At 39.7% G+C, this 16,501-nt stretch overlaps 1 protein-coding gene across 1 annotated transcript in view; it reads left to right on the top strand.

Annotated features, from left to right (window-relative positions):
* Positions 1 to 15,465, top strand: part of LOC118225586 — a 111,200-nt gene extending 95,735 nt beyond the window's left edge. The window contains exon 5 of the mRNA XM_035414168.1: positions 13,145 to 15,465. Within this exon, the coding sequence (XP_035270059.1) occupies positions 13,145 to 13,361 (217 nt within the window). The 3' untranslated portion in view covers positions 13,362 to 15,465. The remainder of the gene's footprint in view (positions 1 to 13,144) is intronic.
* The last annotated feature ends 1,036 nt before the right edge of the window (positions 15,466 to 16,501 follow it).

Genomic DNA, 16,501 nt, shown 5'->3' with positions numbered 1-16,501 from the left:
AGGTGTGTGCAGTATTGGCATAATCAATCATGGGTAAAATTAAATGCTCCATTGATTTTTTTTTTTCCCCATTTTTGTTGACTGAAGTAATTCAATGTCTGTCGCTTACAAGGATAACGAATTATTATTTTTTTTCAATGGATAGGATAAGTCATTTAAATGAATGTTAACTTACAAAAGGAGATTTTGGATGAAGGAATGTGATTCCATTCAAGTGAACATTACTCACTCATAGCAGTATACCTATTCTATACTATTTCTTTTGAATACAGTTCATGGTCAGATATGATGCATATGTGTGTGTGAGCACATGTCAGCAAATGTATTTTTAATGTTATAGAATATAATCACATTATAGTTTACACAAATCTTCAGTCATTTATGTTAGCATATAAATGACATCAATCTATCTACTGCATAATACTGTATGATCATCTCTGTGTAGTCTGATTAGTCTTTTAATTTTACATACAATATCTGTCTCATTCAGTGCAAGTTCTAGCATTCTCTAGATTTTTCCCTGTAGATTCTTGGGGCAGGGGGAGGGGGGTTCTGTCAATCAGTATTCCCCCAGTGGGGGCCAGAACACACCTGGGAGAGTGTGGGTGTCCTGGGTGGGACCATGCTGAAGTCTGCAGCCATGCATAGCTCAGCACTTAATGAGCAGTGCGTGCCCATAATGAGGGAGAAAGTTGCTAAATTAAAACACCCATAATATGCAATTAAATGCCTCAGCGCCTGGTTTAAGATGGTCGTTGTTCATTTCTTGCGCATAATAATAACTCAATCTGGCCACCAGGAAGGCCCAAACCAGGAAAGGCCATTTAAGTCTTCTCTGATATCACTGAATCTTATCTTCTTCTGAAGAAATTAATTTTAATGCTGCTAAAAAAGAATGAAGCCGTAGATTCTTGTTTTATAACCACCCTTACGTTTGCTCAAGGCTTTGAATTAGCCATCTGAAAGGGTCAAAACGTATTCTTATATCGCATCATATTCGTACGCCAGGTGATATTTTACCACGTCTCACCCTCTCCCCCTCTCACTCAAGACATGCAGCCACACAAGCCTTGTACAGTATGTGGGACGGAATGTAAACACGCAGGTTTAAGGCAACAGCCTGCGAGATGTAGGAACTCCGGTGAATTAAACGTAAGGTTGCCCGGATTGTTAGATTTGGGTTGACTGAATAGAATAATAACCTTTACAAGAACAATAGGCTTCTGGTAATTGTTAAGCCTGGAAGCCAAATTACAGCAATACAGCTCAAGCGCAAAATGATAATTGCACTTTATGCATGCTGTACAAAATTCAAGCTCTCGCCTCGCTCCTCTGTCAGCACAGCAGCAAGGCAATTTAATTGGTTGCAGTACTAAAGGTCACACAATATGTTCTTTGCTTTTTATGTTTGTTTGTTCATTTTTATCTTGGGGCAACATGCCGTATTGTGTGAATAGACCTGCACTGTCAAGGCTACTCAAACCTCTTTGACCCGACAGTCAGGGCAATATCTGCAGACCCGTTTCCTTACATCACAGCAACATTAGGATATTTGCGCCACTTAGCAACACTACTGCATCTCGAACCTCTGTGGGGTCTGGGCCTATTAGTGTCCCTAGAGATCAGGCCGTGCACATGGCCCTGGTAGATGGCCTGGCGAGCAGCAGAGAGTGAGGAACAGAGAAGGGAACTCACATTTAAAGGACAGGAAGTGAGGTACTTCACCCAGACACCTTGCAATAAGTCTCTCCAGCTGTGATCTCATGATTGTGAAGCAAGTCTGACCTGTTGATCCAAAATAGCACCTGTAGACCCTGCGCTGCTTAATATTGGCCGTATCTGTATGGTAGTTGATTCCAAGTTTGTCATCGGTGCCACTTGACTAGGCTTCAACCACAGCCGCCATATCGCATAATGCTATGCGGTCCAGTTTAATTCAAATTTCATCATATTTTACTGTAACACTGTCTGGCCTGCATTGATTTCAAAGTGATATTCTGATTACATTATAGAATATTTGTGTTTAATATTGTAAAATCCCGGTAACCATTGATTTCACAGTAAAATTCTGATTATAATATTTTATGGTGAAATTTTACTTTTAAATCTTGTCAAATCCAGATAACCATTGATTTTGCAGTAAAATGCTGATTGCAATATCTTACTGTGAAATACTGTGGTTAAATCTTGTAAAATCTTGGTCATATTAACAGTGTGTACATTGTTTTGCAATTATCACTTACATCCAATCATGTAATCTAGGTGCATCACCCAAGAACACATACCTTGCCGTGAGGTACATGACTGATAGGGGGCTCAGAATCTAGGCCTTGACTTGAGATCGTGTTTTAATGGACAGCACTGAGTAGGCCTCATGTGCACCAGCACACTGGTGATTTATTCATGGGAAAACACGGGGTTACTTTAATCTGCTATTGCAAATGCCCACACAAAAAAATGATCCTTCAGTTTTTTTATGTATTTGAAAAGACTACAGTAGGAGAAGCTGTACCCAACCAATTCCATTTAAAAAAAAAAAATAATGCTTGGCTTTCTTTACTTCAACTTCTCTTTTGTCCTCCTTCTTAATTTTATCTGAACGTTATTCAGTTTTGATAAAACTAATTGGAATAATGCCTGGGGTACTCTAAATCATTAGTAAATGAACAGTCTCCTTTTATTAGCATCCAACTTGTAAATAATGCATTAAATGCCTGGCCTAAACATGATCAACTCTTCGCTGCATTCATAATGAAAAAAAGATGTTGTTTGACTCCCTTTCCTCGGAAAACTCTAACAAATTAAATGTGACAGATGATATTTGTGGAAATGGTGATACAATTAAAAATCACCTGGAGCGTTTTCCATGCTAACAATGAAAATTAAAATTTCATAACCTGTACTTCTTGTTTTCCTGTACCCCCTTTGTAAAAATTTTGCCATACAAAGAGTAGTGCCTGGCAATAATTGGAGCATTGTGGTGCATATGTTTGCTCATGAAACCATTCTGGGTATGCCACCCCTTCCTCTCCCCCATCCCTCCATCATGAACAGTTTATTAATAATGAGTTTGCACATGTACTATATTGTGTTGTTTAAAGCCCTACCTCGTATTATTTATGTGCAGCAATACTGTGGTTTGTACTATGGTTTGTGATCTAAGGAAATTGGATTATGTTCAAACGGTGCATTGGAAAAGCCACAGAGAAACCGTGCTGGCTCGCTCCAGACAGCTAGTTGCGAACACACAGGTGTTGGAATGCTTCCATATGTTATTGCTCACAAGTTACCTATCCTGATCTGGTGGGTTGTCTTGAGTGCCTCTCCAATTCCAAACATGGTGTATGGTGGCTTGATTTAGCCTCCTCCCCCTCCAGTTTATCAGCCAGTGCTGGAAATGGCATTACTCCATAAAAGAAGCCCTAAAGCAATGTCAGAATAATGAATTGTGTGTGTGTGTGTGTGTGTGTGTGTATATATATATATATATATGTATATGTATATATACATAGATAGTTAGATAGTTAGATAGATAGATAGATAGATAGATAGATAGATAGATAGATTGTATAGTTATCAGTACAATGCTTTAAAACAACTATTTGGCCCTTCTGGTTTATTTTATCACCTAGAGTACTGCTTTGAGGTCACAAATGTTTCAGTCTGCACCAAGGTATGTAGCAAAACATATGAGGAGAGAATGCGAATGTACACCTAACACTGGCCAAGATATGCACATTTTCTTTTTCTCGAAGTAAGGAAAATACTATTTGTACTTTGTAAAAAAAAATGTTTTTTTTTTTTTAAGTTTGTGGGTGACAGTTTATGGTTTAGTTTTAATGCCGTGGGGCTACCTAAGAAGCTCTGTGTATTTGGATATGCAGCACGCATCTCATGAGCATATGCTCAGAGGAAAGATATTTTGAAAAATGATCACTCATTGCCAGGAAAGATGTTTAGGAGGTCTGGTTTCGGTCATTTAAAAATGATCTTCTTTATGTGGATCTATGCAGTTCCTCCGACATATAAATGGCATAACAAAATGATGCTTCCTAGTGAATATATTGTGGCTCCATGATCATCGATGCATATTTCATGTGTCAAATGAAAGCTGAATGTTTCAGCTTGTCAGTGATGCATGGTAACTTGAGCAACATCGGGGAAAATCGTGACAAGTGGGTGACATCTAGCACATATGCGTACTTCTAGGCCCAGAAGAGTTGAAGGTTAACATTAAGCGAGTCTTCCCTGAGGAACATTTTACTCTTTGTACATATCCAAGCCTGCTGTGCGGTATGCTCATTTTGGAGCCCAGGAAAGCTTGTCCAATTCTGCTCATTAACTACTCAATTGATACCAAAAAACACACCATCCTTAAAAGATTCCAAGGGACTGTGGTTTTTATTTGAAATAGATCACATTAAAAAAACAGGGAAGATTTTGATTTTGATTTTGACATGCACCATTGCTTTCCGTCACGATAATTGATTTGATCTTGATGCTATATCATTTTTTTTATCATTGTTATAATTGTTTTAAGTTGTTACAGAGAGGTCAAACCTACAAAACAATAAATGGTTTTTAGCCTGTTGTGGCTGCCTAACAGTTGTCCCATTTTTTCGGGCATAGTTTTACTTTCTCAATAATTAATTTAATTAATAACAAATAAATGGAACATGACAGTAATCTTTAAAATAATTTCAGCCCACTTTCTGTAAGTGAACCAGATAAGGTCAGAACAGATTTTCCTTGCCTATGTAGTCCAAAGTGTTAATTGTGTGAGCTATGATAAGCAGAGATTCCTACGTAACCTTGACAAATTATAACTGAACTCTTTCTCTTTAGAAAAAGAGGTCACACATTATTCCATCACCCAGAGCAAAGCTAAAACTCCCAGATGCATTGGGCTTTTTATGCTAGTGAAAGGTATTGTAGGTCTTCTAATTGACTGCACTGTGTTTCCCAAACTATAAAACAGAAAGACGCATTAAGAATATAAGGTCCATTGGGTGCTTACGTCCTTATTTATCTGTGGTAATACTCAGTTATAGCATCCTGTAACTGGGAGCAGTGTGTCATCATTATAGATGTCATCTCCGCCTTCCATGTAATTTGCTTAATAAATTGTTAGAGTTGGCCTTTCAATGCATTGTGCATAAAACCAATGTGTAAAATTTGCATAGATGAGAGAAATTTAGAGGCGGCCCAATTAAAAATGAAAGGGGGAAATGATCCTATATTTTATGGTAAGAGCTACTTTTAACTGTGATGCCTTAAAACTACTCTGCACATCGATCTTTTTATTTATTTCTATTTTTTTGCAAATTAAGTAAGGTCGACATTTAAAATGCATCTGGGATATTTCTCTGAAAAATTGTCTCTAGTTTGCCAGTCTGTTATTATTTCGCTTTTTTAATATCACATGCGCATAGTACTATTTTTGTGTTTTGTGGAACAATTTAAGAACTTGGTAAATGTGAAACACAGTGAAAGTATTTGTTTGACCCAAGAAGCACAGAAGATTGTAGTCACACGATGATTGTAAGGCTAACATCTTAACGTTAACTCAATGAAAAAATAGTGTTGATGCAATATTCTTGTAATATACATTAAATTAAAATGAAAACACACACACACACACATTCTATAGGCACCCTTGATGAACATGAGCAAAAAAGAGTTCTACAACAAACTAAATGGGTAATGGGCTGTATTGTGTTTTTTGAAGCAAAAATCCATGATACAACAAGGGTTTGTAAATATATATAATAACTTAAAGGGTTTGGGAACATATGGTAATTACATACATTTTACATAATTGCATAAATTCATGATAATCATATCATATGTCTTTATGGATCAGCTTTATTGTATTTTTATGTCTATGTATGTCACCTTCTATAATGTTTCACAGTTACGTTTATACAATGGCTTTCTTCAAATGGAAAATAAGATGAATGCATTTTCCCCTTAAAAATGCATGCAATGAAATCCATTTTCCTTGTATCACATATGTGGACAGGGATCAGTCACTAATCGCTGAATTAATGCATCTAGGGACTTCTGCCATGCTTAAAAATGGTAACCTCATGCTTGATCTGAGATTAAAGGAAAATTAGCCTGAAACAATGTGTGTATATCTCAAGGTATCTTTTGGTGTGCATATGTGCTGGCGTGCCTTTTTGTGAACAATTGTCAAGTGCACCAGGAAGTGTCATTTCATACATGACACCTCGGGTATTCTCTATGCAAATTGGCAGTAGCAATGTTGGTACAATTCTCATAAAGTATTCCTCCTCTCTCTGATTGTGTAGGAGTCATTTATTTGCAAATAATAAATGTATGCCTCTTTTTTCCACTCACTGAAACACACCTGTTTCCCTGTTTGCCCCCAACAATTGGAAAAGGCCACCCCAGGCATCGTGTCTCTCTCTGTTGCGTACGCCTGTTGGATTTGGGATGCGTGTGAGGGTCTATAAACCTTATCAGGTGACCTGGCGACTCCTAAACTCCTAAACCTTCCGCTGCGTTCCCCTTTCTCTCCCTGTCCTCTTGGCGGTTGGAAGAGGTTGTGGCCAGTAGAGCACTGTGAAAGTAACGGAAGCACGGCCTGTGGTGGCGCTCATGCCCCGGGGTCTGCCGGTGTCCTGCTGCCCCCTGTCACAGTGCGTCTCACTCACCCAACGCTGGCCCCAGGAGGGACCAACATGGGGGGGCCCGCTGCCGTACACTAACTCTGAGATGGCATGACATCTTAACCTTTGGAAAACTGCTCCCAGACAACATTTTTTAAAACACAAAACAACCCAATCGCTCTTGACCTTTTTGCTGTTGTTTTCTAGTTGTGTATTTGTTTTATTTATTTATCTGCTCTGTCCCTCATTGAGGTTACCAAAACTGGCTTGGTCCAATACATGGTAGAAGAATGAGAGAGTGGCGTCATCCAGCCATTTACCAAATTGCGCGTCCATTAGTGGTAAGCCTGTGAGTTGGTCAGCGCAAAAAAAAAAAAAAAAAAAAAAACACCACATCATCTAGTTTTTGGCACCAAGTGTGCCAGTTCATTGCCTTGGCTGCCTTCTCCTTAGTGGAATTATTCAAATCAGGTCACATAGTTATCTATGCCTGCTCTGAAGGGACTCTTTATCAAAGCTGGCATCTAGGCAACCAGGACCAAAGTGCTATAACGACGTAAACAAGGCGCTTTCATCTCTCTTCGCATTGACTGTGGGCTCTTTGTAGACACAATGGGCCTTTTGATCCTTTGTCATGGCAGCTCCTGGGCCAGGCCACGCAGGCTTGGGATGGCCTGGTCCTACTCTGATTTATGGCGCCTTGTTATTACCATGGGGCTGGAAGACCAGTCCCCGTCTGCATCAGAGGAGACGGTGAAATCTGTAAAGAAGAACGCCCAAGCAAGGAGAGCGAGCCCTCCAGCACCGATCACCCGGGGCTTAACACATCTCCAACCTGATCTTTTTTGGCAGCACTACAAAAGCCTGAAAATGGCTGACATACTCTATTCTGCACATCCTCCAAAGATGCCTCTTGAACAACTTCTTAGAGAACAGCTAAGGGTAGATGCAAAGCTTGTGAGATATTAAAGAGAGGCATCTAGGCGTCCGAGAGCAGAGGTGATGCAATGCGGTGTCGTCCAGCTGTCACACTCCTACCTACCCAAACACCCCGCCCCCCCCCAACAAAAAAAACTCCTCATTTTCCCCATGGTTCTGGCACTGAAAAGTGGGACCAGGATAGCCAGAGGCAACCCTGGCATGTTCGCCAAAAGCCCTCGCTGGATTATCATCAGAATGATTATGAAGAGTCAGACCAGATTCATGAACAGACTGTACTGGATTTAAAAATCTTTGGATCCATCATCTGTTTTGCTCTGAAACTGACTTTGCATTCTGATATAGTAAACATACAAACAAAAAAATTAATTAGAAGAAGCGTATCCCCAGTAAAGAATAAAATTAAATGGGTTTAACCCTAGATTATTTCTGGGCAGTCTTTCTCTGTAGTTACCATACTTGCCTGGGTGTTAGTTTGTTGACTGTTTATTCATCAGGGTCAGTTCATCTGGCAGGCATCACATACACTATATTGGCAAAAGTATCTGGACACCCCTTGGTCTGAAGCTGTTTTTCATGGTTTGGGTTAGGCACCTTAGTTCCAGTGAAGGAAAATCTTAATGCTAGCATACACTCATTTTACATGATTTTGTGCTCCCCCAACATTTTGGGGAAGGCCCTTTCCTGTTTCCTGTTGTGGTAAATCGTTTTGGGTCATGAATTGAACGCTCTGATAATTTCATAGAGAGAAAAAAAACTAACAAAAAAACTTTCCCTCGATGCCTCCAATGCCTCTGTACTTTGTGGCCAACAGGCAACAGTGTGTTGCCACAGGTCTTTCAAAGTGCATGGCCGGCAAATCTCATGACATTTATCAGGGCTGAGCTCCCTTGTAAAACACTGTCACACCATGTGCCCTGCCCCCATCTGCACTGTCATGGCAAGAGCTGTGGCACAGAAAATTCTGCCCCGGCTGATCAGCTATATTCTGTGAATTTTTACATACCATCGCCCGGAGGTTATAAACTCTCATTATGTTGTGTGAGATTTATTAAAATAGATTATGGAAATGTTAATTAAGTCATTAATTACATTATTTAAGTAGCATTGACAGATAAGACTGTGTGCATGGGGGGGAAGTTCAAGCTCTCTGTGTGGTTAAGTGGAAATGATTGGTGACAGCGAGATGTTGTGTTGTGGAGACCACATCCAGTGAATACACAGGGAAGCTTCACTCTGTATTTGAAGAAATTCCCCACCCATCCGCCCACCCACCCCATCTTTTACTATAGAGTTCATAGACGTGACTGTGTGGGAGCAGATATTGGCCCCTAGCCAAATGCTGAAGGCCAGGCATACAGTACTGTACACCCACTAATGAGAAATAATTAAAAAATGAGCATTTTAAATGCAACACAGACCTGATAGTTTCAAGAATTCCACCAGAATTCCTTGTGACTGAGATGATGAAACTCTGTTGTGCCCCTGTTGCAGTAATTTCTTTCTCATTCAGTATTGATTAATCAGTCTGACCTCCAAGATGGGCAAAGCTGTTAACAAACTGGCAGAACATTGTGTGCAATTGTTCAGTCGCTTGGGCGCTAGTTTCATCACGACTTTAAATCTTTTATTGTGTGAACATTTGGAAGAAACATTTGGAGTGACATTTGGGTAAAGGCCTCAAACCATATTTCCAAGCTGTTTAAAAGAAACTACAAGGGAGCAGTCTTGAGATGGATTACTACTGAGTTGATACTGTGAAACGCCTTATCTGTTGACAGCTTAGTTACTGTTAAGCACAAGAAATGTGTTTTTCAGTTCACTGAAAATTGAACTTTTTTTCTTTTTTGGGACTGCAACTTTTTATATATGTTTTCCTGATAACTGCCAATAGTTATGGAATTGTGTTACATCAAATACCTACAAACTGAACATTTTCGAAGTAGCTACGTTATTGCTCAGCATTGTAAGTGTTTTATTAAAACTCAAACAAAGTAGCTTGCATGACTTGCATTTGCTGTTATATTTATGTTATACATACTATATCCTTGTTTAAAAACAGAAATATTTTCACAAAATCATACAACAATAAGATTTTATTACCAGCATAACATCTATAGTATGTCTATTGTACCTCTGCGTAGGATCAGTGCCATATGTGTTCATCACGGCAATGACAGCCTTGGGGCTACCATCATTTCATCCTGTTTCCTTAAAATCTGCCCTGTATCTTGTATGCAGACAGGCGTATGATTACTCTTGATATAACATCACTTCTGCCACCCTTAGAACTCTTCAACCCCTCAGCAAAAAGAAAAACAAGGATGGAGCAATCACTTGACATCGGCTCACTCGATACACAGTGTCAACATGTAAAATTCCTGTGATGTCAAACTGATGTCAAACATTTTGCGGGCTGAGAATATTTGTCACTGGACAGGTACATACTGCTGCACATTATTTTTTGTAATGACCAAAAAGGAGCTTGGGGGGGGGTGGGGGGTGGGGAGGGTGCCCTGTTCCAAAAGGACCCTGCCCTGCCCTGAAAAAAAGATATATTTTTTTTTTATTTCACAAAAGAAGGCAAGATTTGACTGTAATGTTGATAATGTAGATAAGAAGGAGGCCCCTATTGGTTACAAGTCGAATAGGCCACCTCCCCAACCATTCTGAGCAGCCAACACAATGGAGCCCCCTACCCATCCATCGCTACCATTGAATTCCTTCTAGCTTAACCGAAATAGAGCCCAGCACTCTGGGGCTGACCAATGTGAATGGGTGGGTATTTCTCAAGAGGACGAATAAGAAGTCTGTCGCTGGTGCCCAAAAACATTATCTGAACAAGCTAAAATACAAAAAATAAAGTTACTCAGCTATGCCAGTGATCCTTCCGTGACAGTTTCGTGAAGCCTAATCATGTTATGGCATTAAGAATTATTGAAATATAGGGCACATGCCTCATATCTTGTAGTCAACATCCAAACAAATGTGTGTATCATGCATTATTCTTGCTCCTGCTGTTAGAAACAATCAAGCTGATAACAGTTGTGAAGTCATCACTCAGTGGGTAGATATATGCTTCCTTTTTCTTCTGTTGGAACTTTAAGTAGCATGTGCCTTGTGTGATCTTATCGATCAACTTGAATTTTCTCACAGGGACAAGAAATAAATTCCATCTGTACAGTAAAGTGGACACGATAACCTAAAAATGACACTATTCAGTCTTGGCATCTTCATTCAGGATTGAGGTTGCCAAGCAACCTGTAGTGTCCTCAAATGCGTCCTGACACTTGAAGTCAAGTGCCCATTGATTGTGGTGAGTGATTGCTGAAATAAAGGCAGAAATCACTCCTGATTTTTGAGCGCAGACCCAACGAGTCTCAAACCACATCCACACCTATCCTTGCAGAGGAATCAATCCTGAATCAGCTCATACTACATTGGTGGATAATGCATTGATATTACTGTCGAGTCGCCATGCATTTCTAGTAATTGCCATATAATTAAATCCAAGTCGTCCCAACCTCTGTGCCTAATGCTCTTTGATGTTTACTAGTGCTGATGACCCTCCAGCATATTTTTGTTTCAGAGAGTGCTTGAGTGGTACCTCATTGCAGCAAGGTGTAGGTGATCTTTTTGGGAGCTGAGTTATAATCAAAATGCAGCTGACAGCTGGGAAGCTCTCAGACTATCAAATATCCCTACTTACTTTCAGATTTTGTCCTCCTGCTGGAGGTGCAAAACACTGATATTGCTCAGAGGTCATAATTTCACAGTAGTTATTATATTAAATGTGCATTTAACCAAGAAATCCTATTGAGATACAGAATTTATTTTGCAAGACAGCAACACAATGAATGAATACAGAAATTACACGATGAGCGACATTGCTGGTACACTGTAAAAACAGACAATACAAATAAGTTAAAAAAAATAAAAAATAAAATACAATTACACACTTTCAGTATTGCTACTGTGGGGCCACAGCTATGAATTCTCAGGCCTGGGCCAAAATATATTGGGAGCCCCCTCCCCCCCAAATATATTTTGCCACTATCTAAAAATAGTTACACCACATATCCAGGGCACCTCGGGCCTAACTGTCCCAGTTCCCCGCACCTTTCTGCTGTCCTGGGTTCCTGAATTCTAGATTTAAATTCTTTCAGTGAAATTAAGTCCTCAAGTCAGTGTATTTCAAGGTTATTCCAGGACAATGGAGCCAGGAAGCCTTCTTACCTAAGCCAGCTCCTATTCTTTGTACCTAGAATTGATGCAAAGGATTGAGGACATAGAGCGTAAGAGCAACTTGAGAGGTTTTTAATGTACAATGATATGAAGGTAGAGTGACATCATAAATAAAGAGCACAATTATCTTCTGTCTCTGCTGCACTCAAATTCCAAAGGCCACACTGAAGCATTGGACTGATTGTTGTAAAAATAGATGTAGTCTTCATTTCATGTAGTTGGTAAGAGTAAACACATTAGACAAATTCAAGGTGGTCAAGCCAACACACACATATGTACTATGATGGGCTATGCAATTTACGTGAAATACACATTACTGACATATAGACTAGTGACATTGTTTTAGTTGGCAAATTTTCATTTTATCAGCATTATTAATCAGGCGCAAACAGTGATTCCTTAATTGAATTTTGATTGCAAATAAGTCCTATTTAAATGATGCTAAGCAGAAAAAGAAATAAAAAGGCTTTGGAAGAAAGCAATTACATCTTTTAATCACCAAAGTGGACGATTTGTCAATATTTGTGACAACTTCTTACCAATCTACACTACTGTGTGCCTTCATAAAACTGCTGAATTATGGATAGTTCAACAACCACTATTTTTAGTATCTCTTCACAAACTAACACTGTAATGGACTCAGTCATTTAAATTGATATTATTTTTGTTTTATTTCTTGTTTGTGTGTGTGTGTGTGTGTGTGTGTGTGTGTGTGTTTCACCGCTTATAAGCTTGTTTACTTAATTATTTAACTGGATAAATGTGCAAAGCTATAGCAGATATAATTATTTCAAAAGGTACTTCTCAGATCGAAAGCACCCCAGATATTCTCGCATACCCACAACAAATATACTCCCAACTGTTGGAGGTGCAGAAGTAAGGGATAAACAGTTGCGTGAAACCGTTGTCAATCGTTAATAGATCTCAAGGGTCTCTCTCTGCCTGGCATGGGGCTTATGGGAGAGAGACAGGCTAAATAATAATGACATTAGGCTCACGTAATTGTGTGTAGAATGTGCAGACTGGGGGGGACTGAGCTGTTTCCCTTCAACCCTTTCAATTTTTTGGGGCGGCAGCGTAGTATAATGGGTAAGGACCTGACCGTGTAACCTAAAGGTCGCAGGTTCGATTCCCAGGTAGGACACTGCCATTGGACCCTTGCGCAAGGTACTTAACCTTCATTGCAGTATATATCCAGCTGTATAAATGGATGCAGTGTAAATGCTATGTAAAATGTTGTGTAAGTCGCTCTGGGTAAGAGAGTCTGCTCAATGCCTGTGATGTAACGTGATGTAATCTGACTGATGCGCCGGATGTTTCCTCAGGTGCCTCGCCGGCTACTTCGCCGGGCACTACCGGCGGGCCGAGCAGTCCTCGTTCACGGTGCAGCCACGGAGGCCGGCGTTCCGCGAGGCCGGCCCAAGCCCGCGGTCGCCGGCGGCCGCCGGTCAAAGCGCGTCAGCGGCAGCTGTGGCCACCCGAGCGGGGGAGAGGAAGCAGGGGAATGTCAAGGCCAGCCAGAGAGAGGGCCTCAAGCCCTGAGAGGGAACAATGAACAGCATGCCCCCGGATGGAACCCGAGGAAAAGCCCAGCAGCGATGGGGAAAAAAAAAAAAAACAGATTGACTCTCAGTGACTCAGTTAGCTTCTGGACTGGACAGACGTCTACCCTGCTGGCGACTCTGGCCATTTGTCAACGGAACAGACACTACAGAGGGGAGATGTGACTTGCCACTATAATGCTGGAGGACTTTGGGGCGCATGTGGTTAAGAAGGAGAACTTTTAAGCAATGGCTTGACAATAGAGCCTAATAGTTTTGAAACATAATAATAATAATACCTTTATTTATATAGCACCTTTCATACAGAGTATGTAGCTCAAAGTGCTTTGACAGATCAACAGTCATACCACAATATCAGAATAAAACCATATCACAACAATGAGTAAAACAAAAAATAAAAAATAAAAGAAAATAAATAAATAAATAAATAAATAAATAAATAAATAAAATGAGTAGAAAAGGGTATCTTTAATTGTATGCCAGGTTAAAAAGTTGTGTTTTCAACTGTCGTTTAAAAATGTCTACTGAGTCCACCTCTCTAATACCTTTTGGCAGGAGGTTCCACAATTTTGGCACGTAGTGGATGAAGGCAGCTTCCCCAATTTTCTTTTGGGGAACCATTGGTACAATTAAAAGACCTGCCTCAGAGGGCCTAAGGGATCATGAGGGGACACCAGGGACTCTAAAATGTATGGGGGTGCTAAGCCATTAAAAGTCTTAAAAACAAGTGACAAAATTTTAAAATCAACTCAAAAAGATACAGGGAGCCAGTGCAGTGCAGCCAAGACAGGGGTTATCTGCTCTCTCTATATGCTCTCTCATTTCATTGCTTTTCTGTGGAAGGATTTTTTTAAAGTGAGCAGTGACTTTTTGAAATCAATGATTTAAGTGTCTGGCACTTAGGGATTTTGGGGAATATTGTTGTGGTGTATAAAACTGCCACACGCTCCCCTCTGTGCAACTGGCTTTAATTTTCCCCTCCCACACTTTTAGCAGAAGCTTCACTGTGGCGACCACATTTCAACAGCTAATTAATCTAAACTCCTTTTAAATAATGTTGTTGTAAATTTTTCCTGTCTTGCATCGTACTCCAGTATTAAATACGTGTTATATACCTATATGTGCCATATACTTAACTACATTTGTATGTTTTCTGCACTTTGGAAATGGTCACCACAGGTGGTGATCACCATATGTACATATATTATATCCAGCAGTGATATTTCATCACCACTAAAATAAATAAATATAATGTTTTCAAAAATAAATCATAATAAAAATCATAATTAATGCTTGTTTTTCTCTATATTCTCGAAAGTATGCCACCAAAGCTTTCCAATTTTGTGCTGTATGAATTTGGGGTTGAATAGAGCAGTATTTGTAGCAGTAATAATTAAATACTACTTGATCATATGCTATGCTCACATGAGCCGTGACTAATATTTACGTAATAGGTCCTGTGGTCCAGGGTCCACCGTATTTATTCCCATGCAAAAATATGCTATGTAGAAATAAGCACCCATGCTTCAAATTGCTCATTCTCTGTGGCAGCTGCACATATTGCCTATGGTCAGTGGTTATCACCAGATCTTCTCTTTTGTTACTTGAGAACTCCACACATTCTGTACAATATAACAACAAATGTCTTAAGCATATATAGTTCTACTAAGACAGACGAACAGTAAGTCTTTCAGTAGGTTTTTTGTCCACCCACTCATTTTGAAACAATAACGCATGCACCTTGCAGAGCAAGGCACGAAGTATGGATATTGAATTCATAAGAAAATGTTGAAATACTCCAACAGAAATGTGTAAATGGACTACATGTTTATTATGGCAGCATTTTTCATAATTTGACATATGAAGAAATGCCATTTTGGTAACTAAGAGTTGCCTCAATATAATTAATTATTGGTGGGTTCTAGAAAAACTAGTAGAACATCAACAATGGATGTAACATAATGAGCTCTGATGATAACAAAAATAACTTTAAATTGCCTATGCCCAGTTATGACAACTCATGTAATATACAGTTAGTTGACCATATATTATGTGTCCAAATAAACGAAGTATGTGTATTATGACTCAATGAGACATGTATCATGTGATTTTATGATAACCAGTTGAATTCAAAATTAAAGCATTTTTTTTCTGTGTAGTGCAATCTGTTCAGTTCCCAGACCTTTTTGCATATTGTTTCTATTAGTGGCTGTAATGATATGTCATGCCACAAAGGTCTGGACTGCATCATCACTTACTTTCAACTCATAAATAAATGCAAGAGTTTGTTCTTCACACTCATACTTTAGCAATCGCCAATTAGTGGGGAAAAAAAAATGTGTTAGCTTTGAAAAAGGCAACACTTGCATTTAGTTGTGAGTCAACGTTATGGATAAATACGAATTGAGCCCAGGACAAAATGTTATGTGGGTGGTTATAAGCAGGCATAAGCAGTCACAAATTCTTCGGCCATTGGTTCACTATGCACCATAGCACATTCATAATGGATAATTTATGCATTATAATCTGTTATGAATGCATTCGTGATTAATTATATGCAGGTGTCTCATAGGAGGTGTCACCAGCGTTTCTTGTTTCTTCGCCGCCGCCATTCCGCACATTGCTACTCCCCTTGCTTCCAAGCACCTGCTTGTGCAGAACCCCGCCAGGAGAGCACATATGGGCCTGAGGTACTGTGAAGGGTAAGAATAAAATCTGCACAAATATTCCCCACCTCCCACACACGTTGGCACCGAGCGCAGAGACGACGCCACACCGCCCCGCTGTTTGCCTGCTCTCGCCATTATTCCAGACCCGGCTCTCCCTTCTCAACCTCTTCCTTTATCATTGTAGTGATTATCGGAAGCCGAAATGACCCGGTGTGTGGAGAAAACTGGCCATTTTGCGTTATGCCCTTCATTCAAAGAGAGAAGATCATTCCTCTGGCTTGTTCCTATGATGCGGTTCATTTTGTAACATGCTCCCTAAACGTGGAGACAAATTAAGTCTGGAATTCAAAAGAGTAAAGGCTTTTTAGAGTACTCCTATGCACTCCTAATTCTCTTTCTTAATTGCCATTGCTGTTGAGTCACCTTGGATGGAACAATTTGTACTTTGTCT

The sequence above is a fragment of the Anguilla anguilla genome, chromosome 4, assembly GCF_013347855.1.
Source record: "Anguilla anguilla isolate fAngAng1 chromosome 4, fAngAng1.pri, whole genome shotgun sequence".
Classification (NCBI taxonomy): domain Eukaryota; kingdom Metazoa; phylum Chordata; class Actinopteri; order Anguilliformes; family Anguillidae; genus Anguilla; species Anguilla anguilla.
This window is presented reverse-complemented; position numbering and strand designations above follow the sequence as displayed.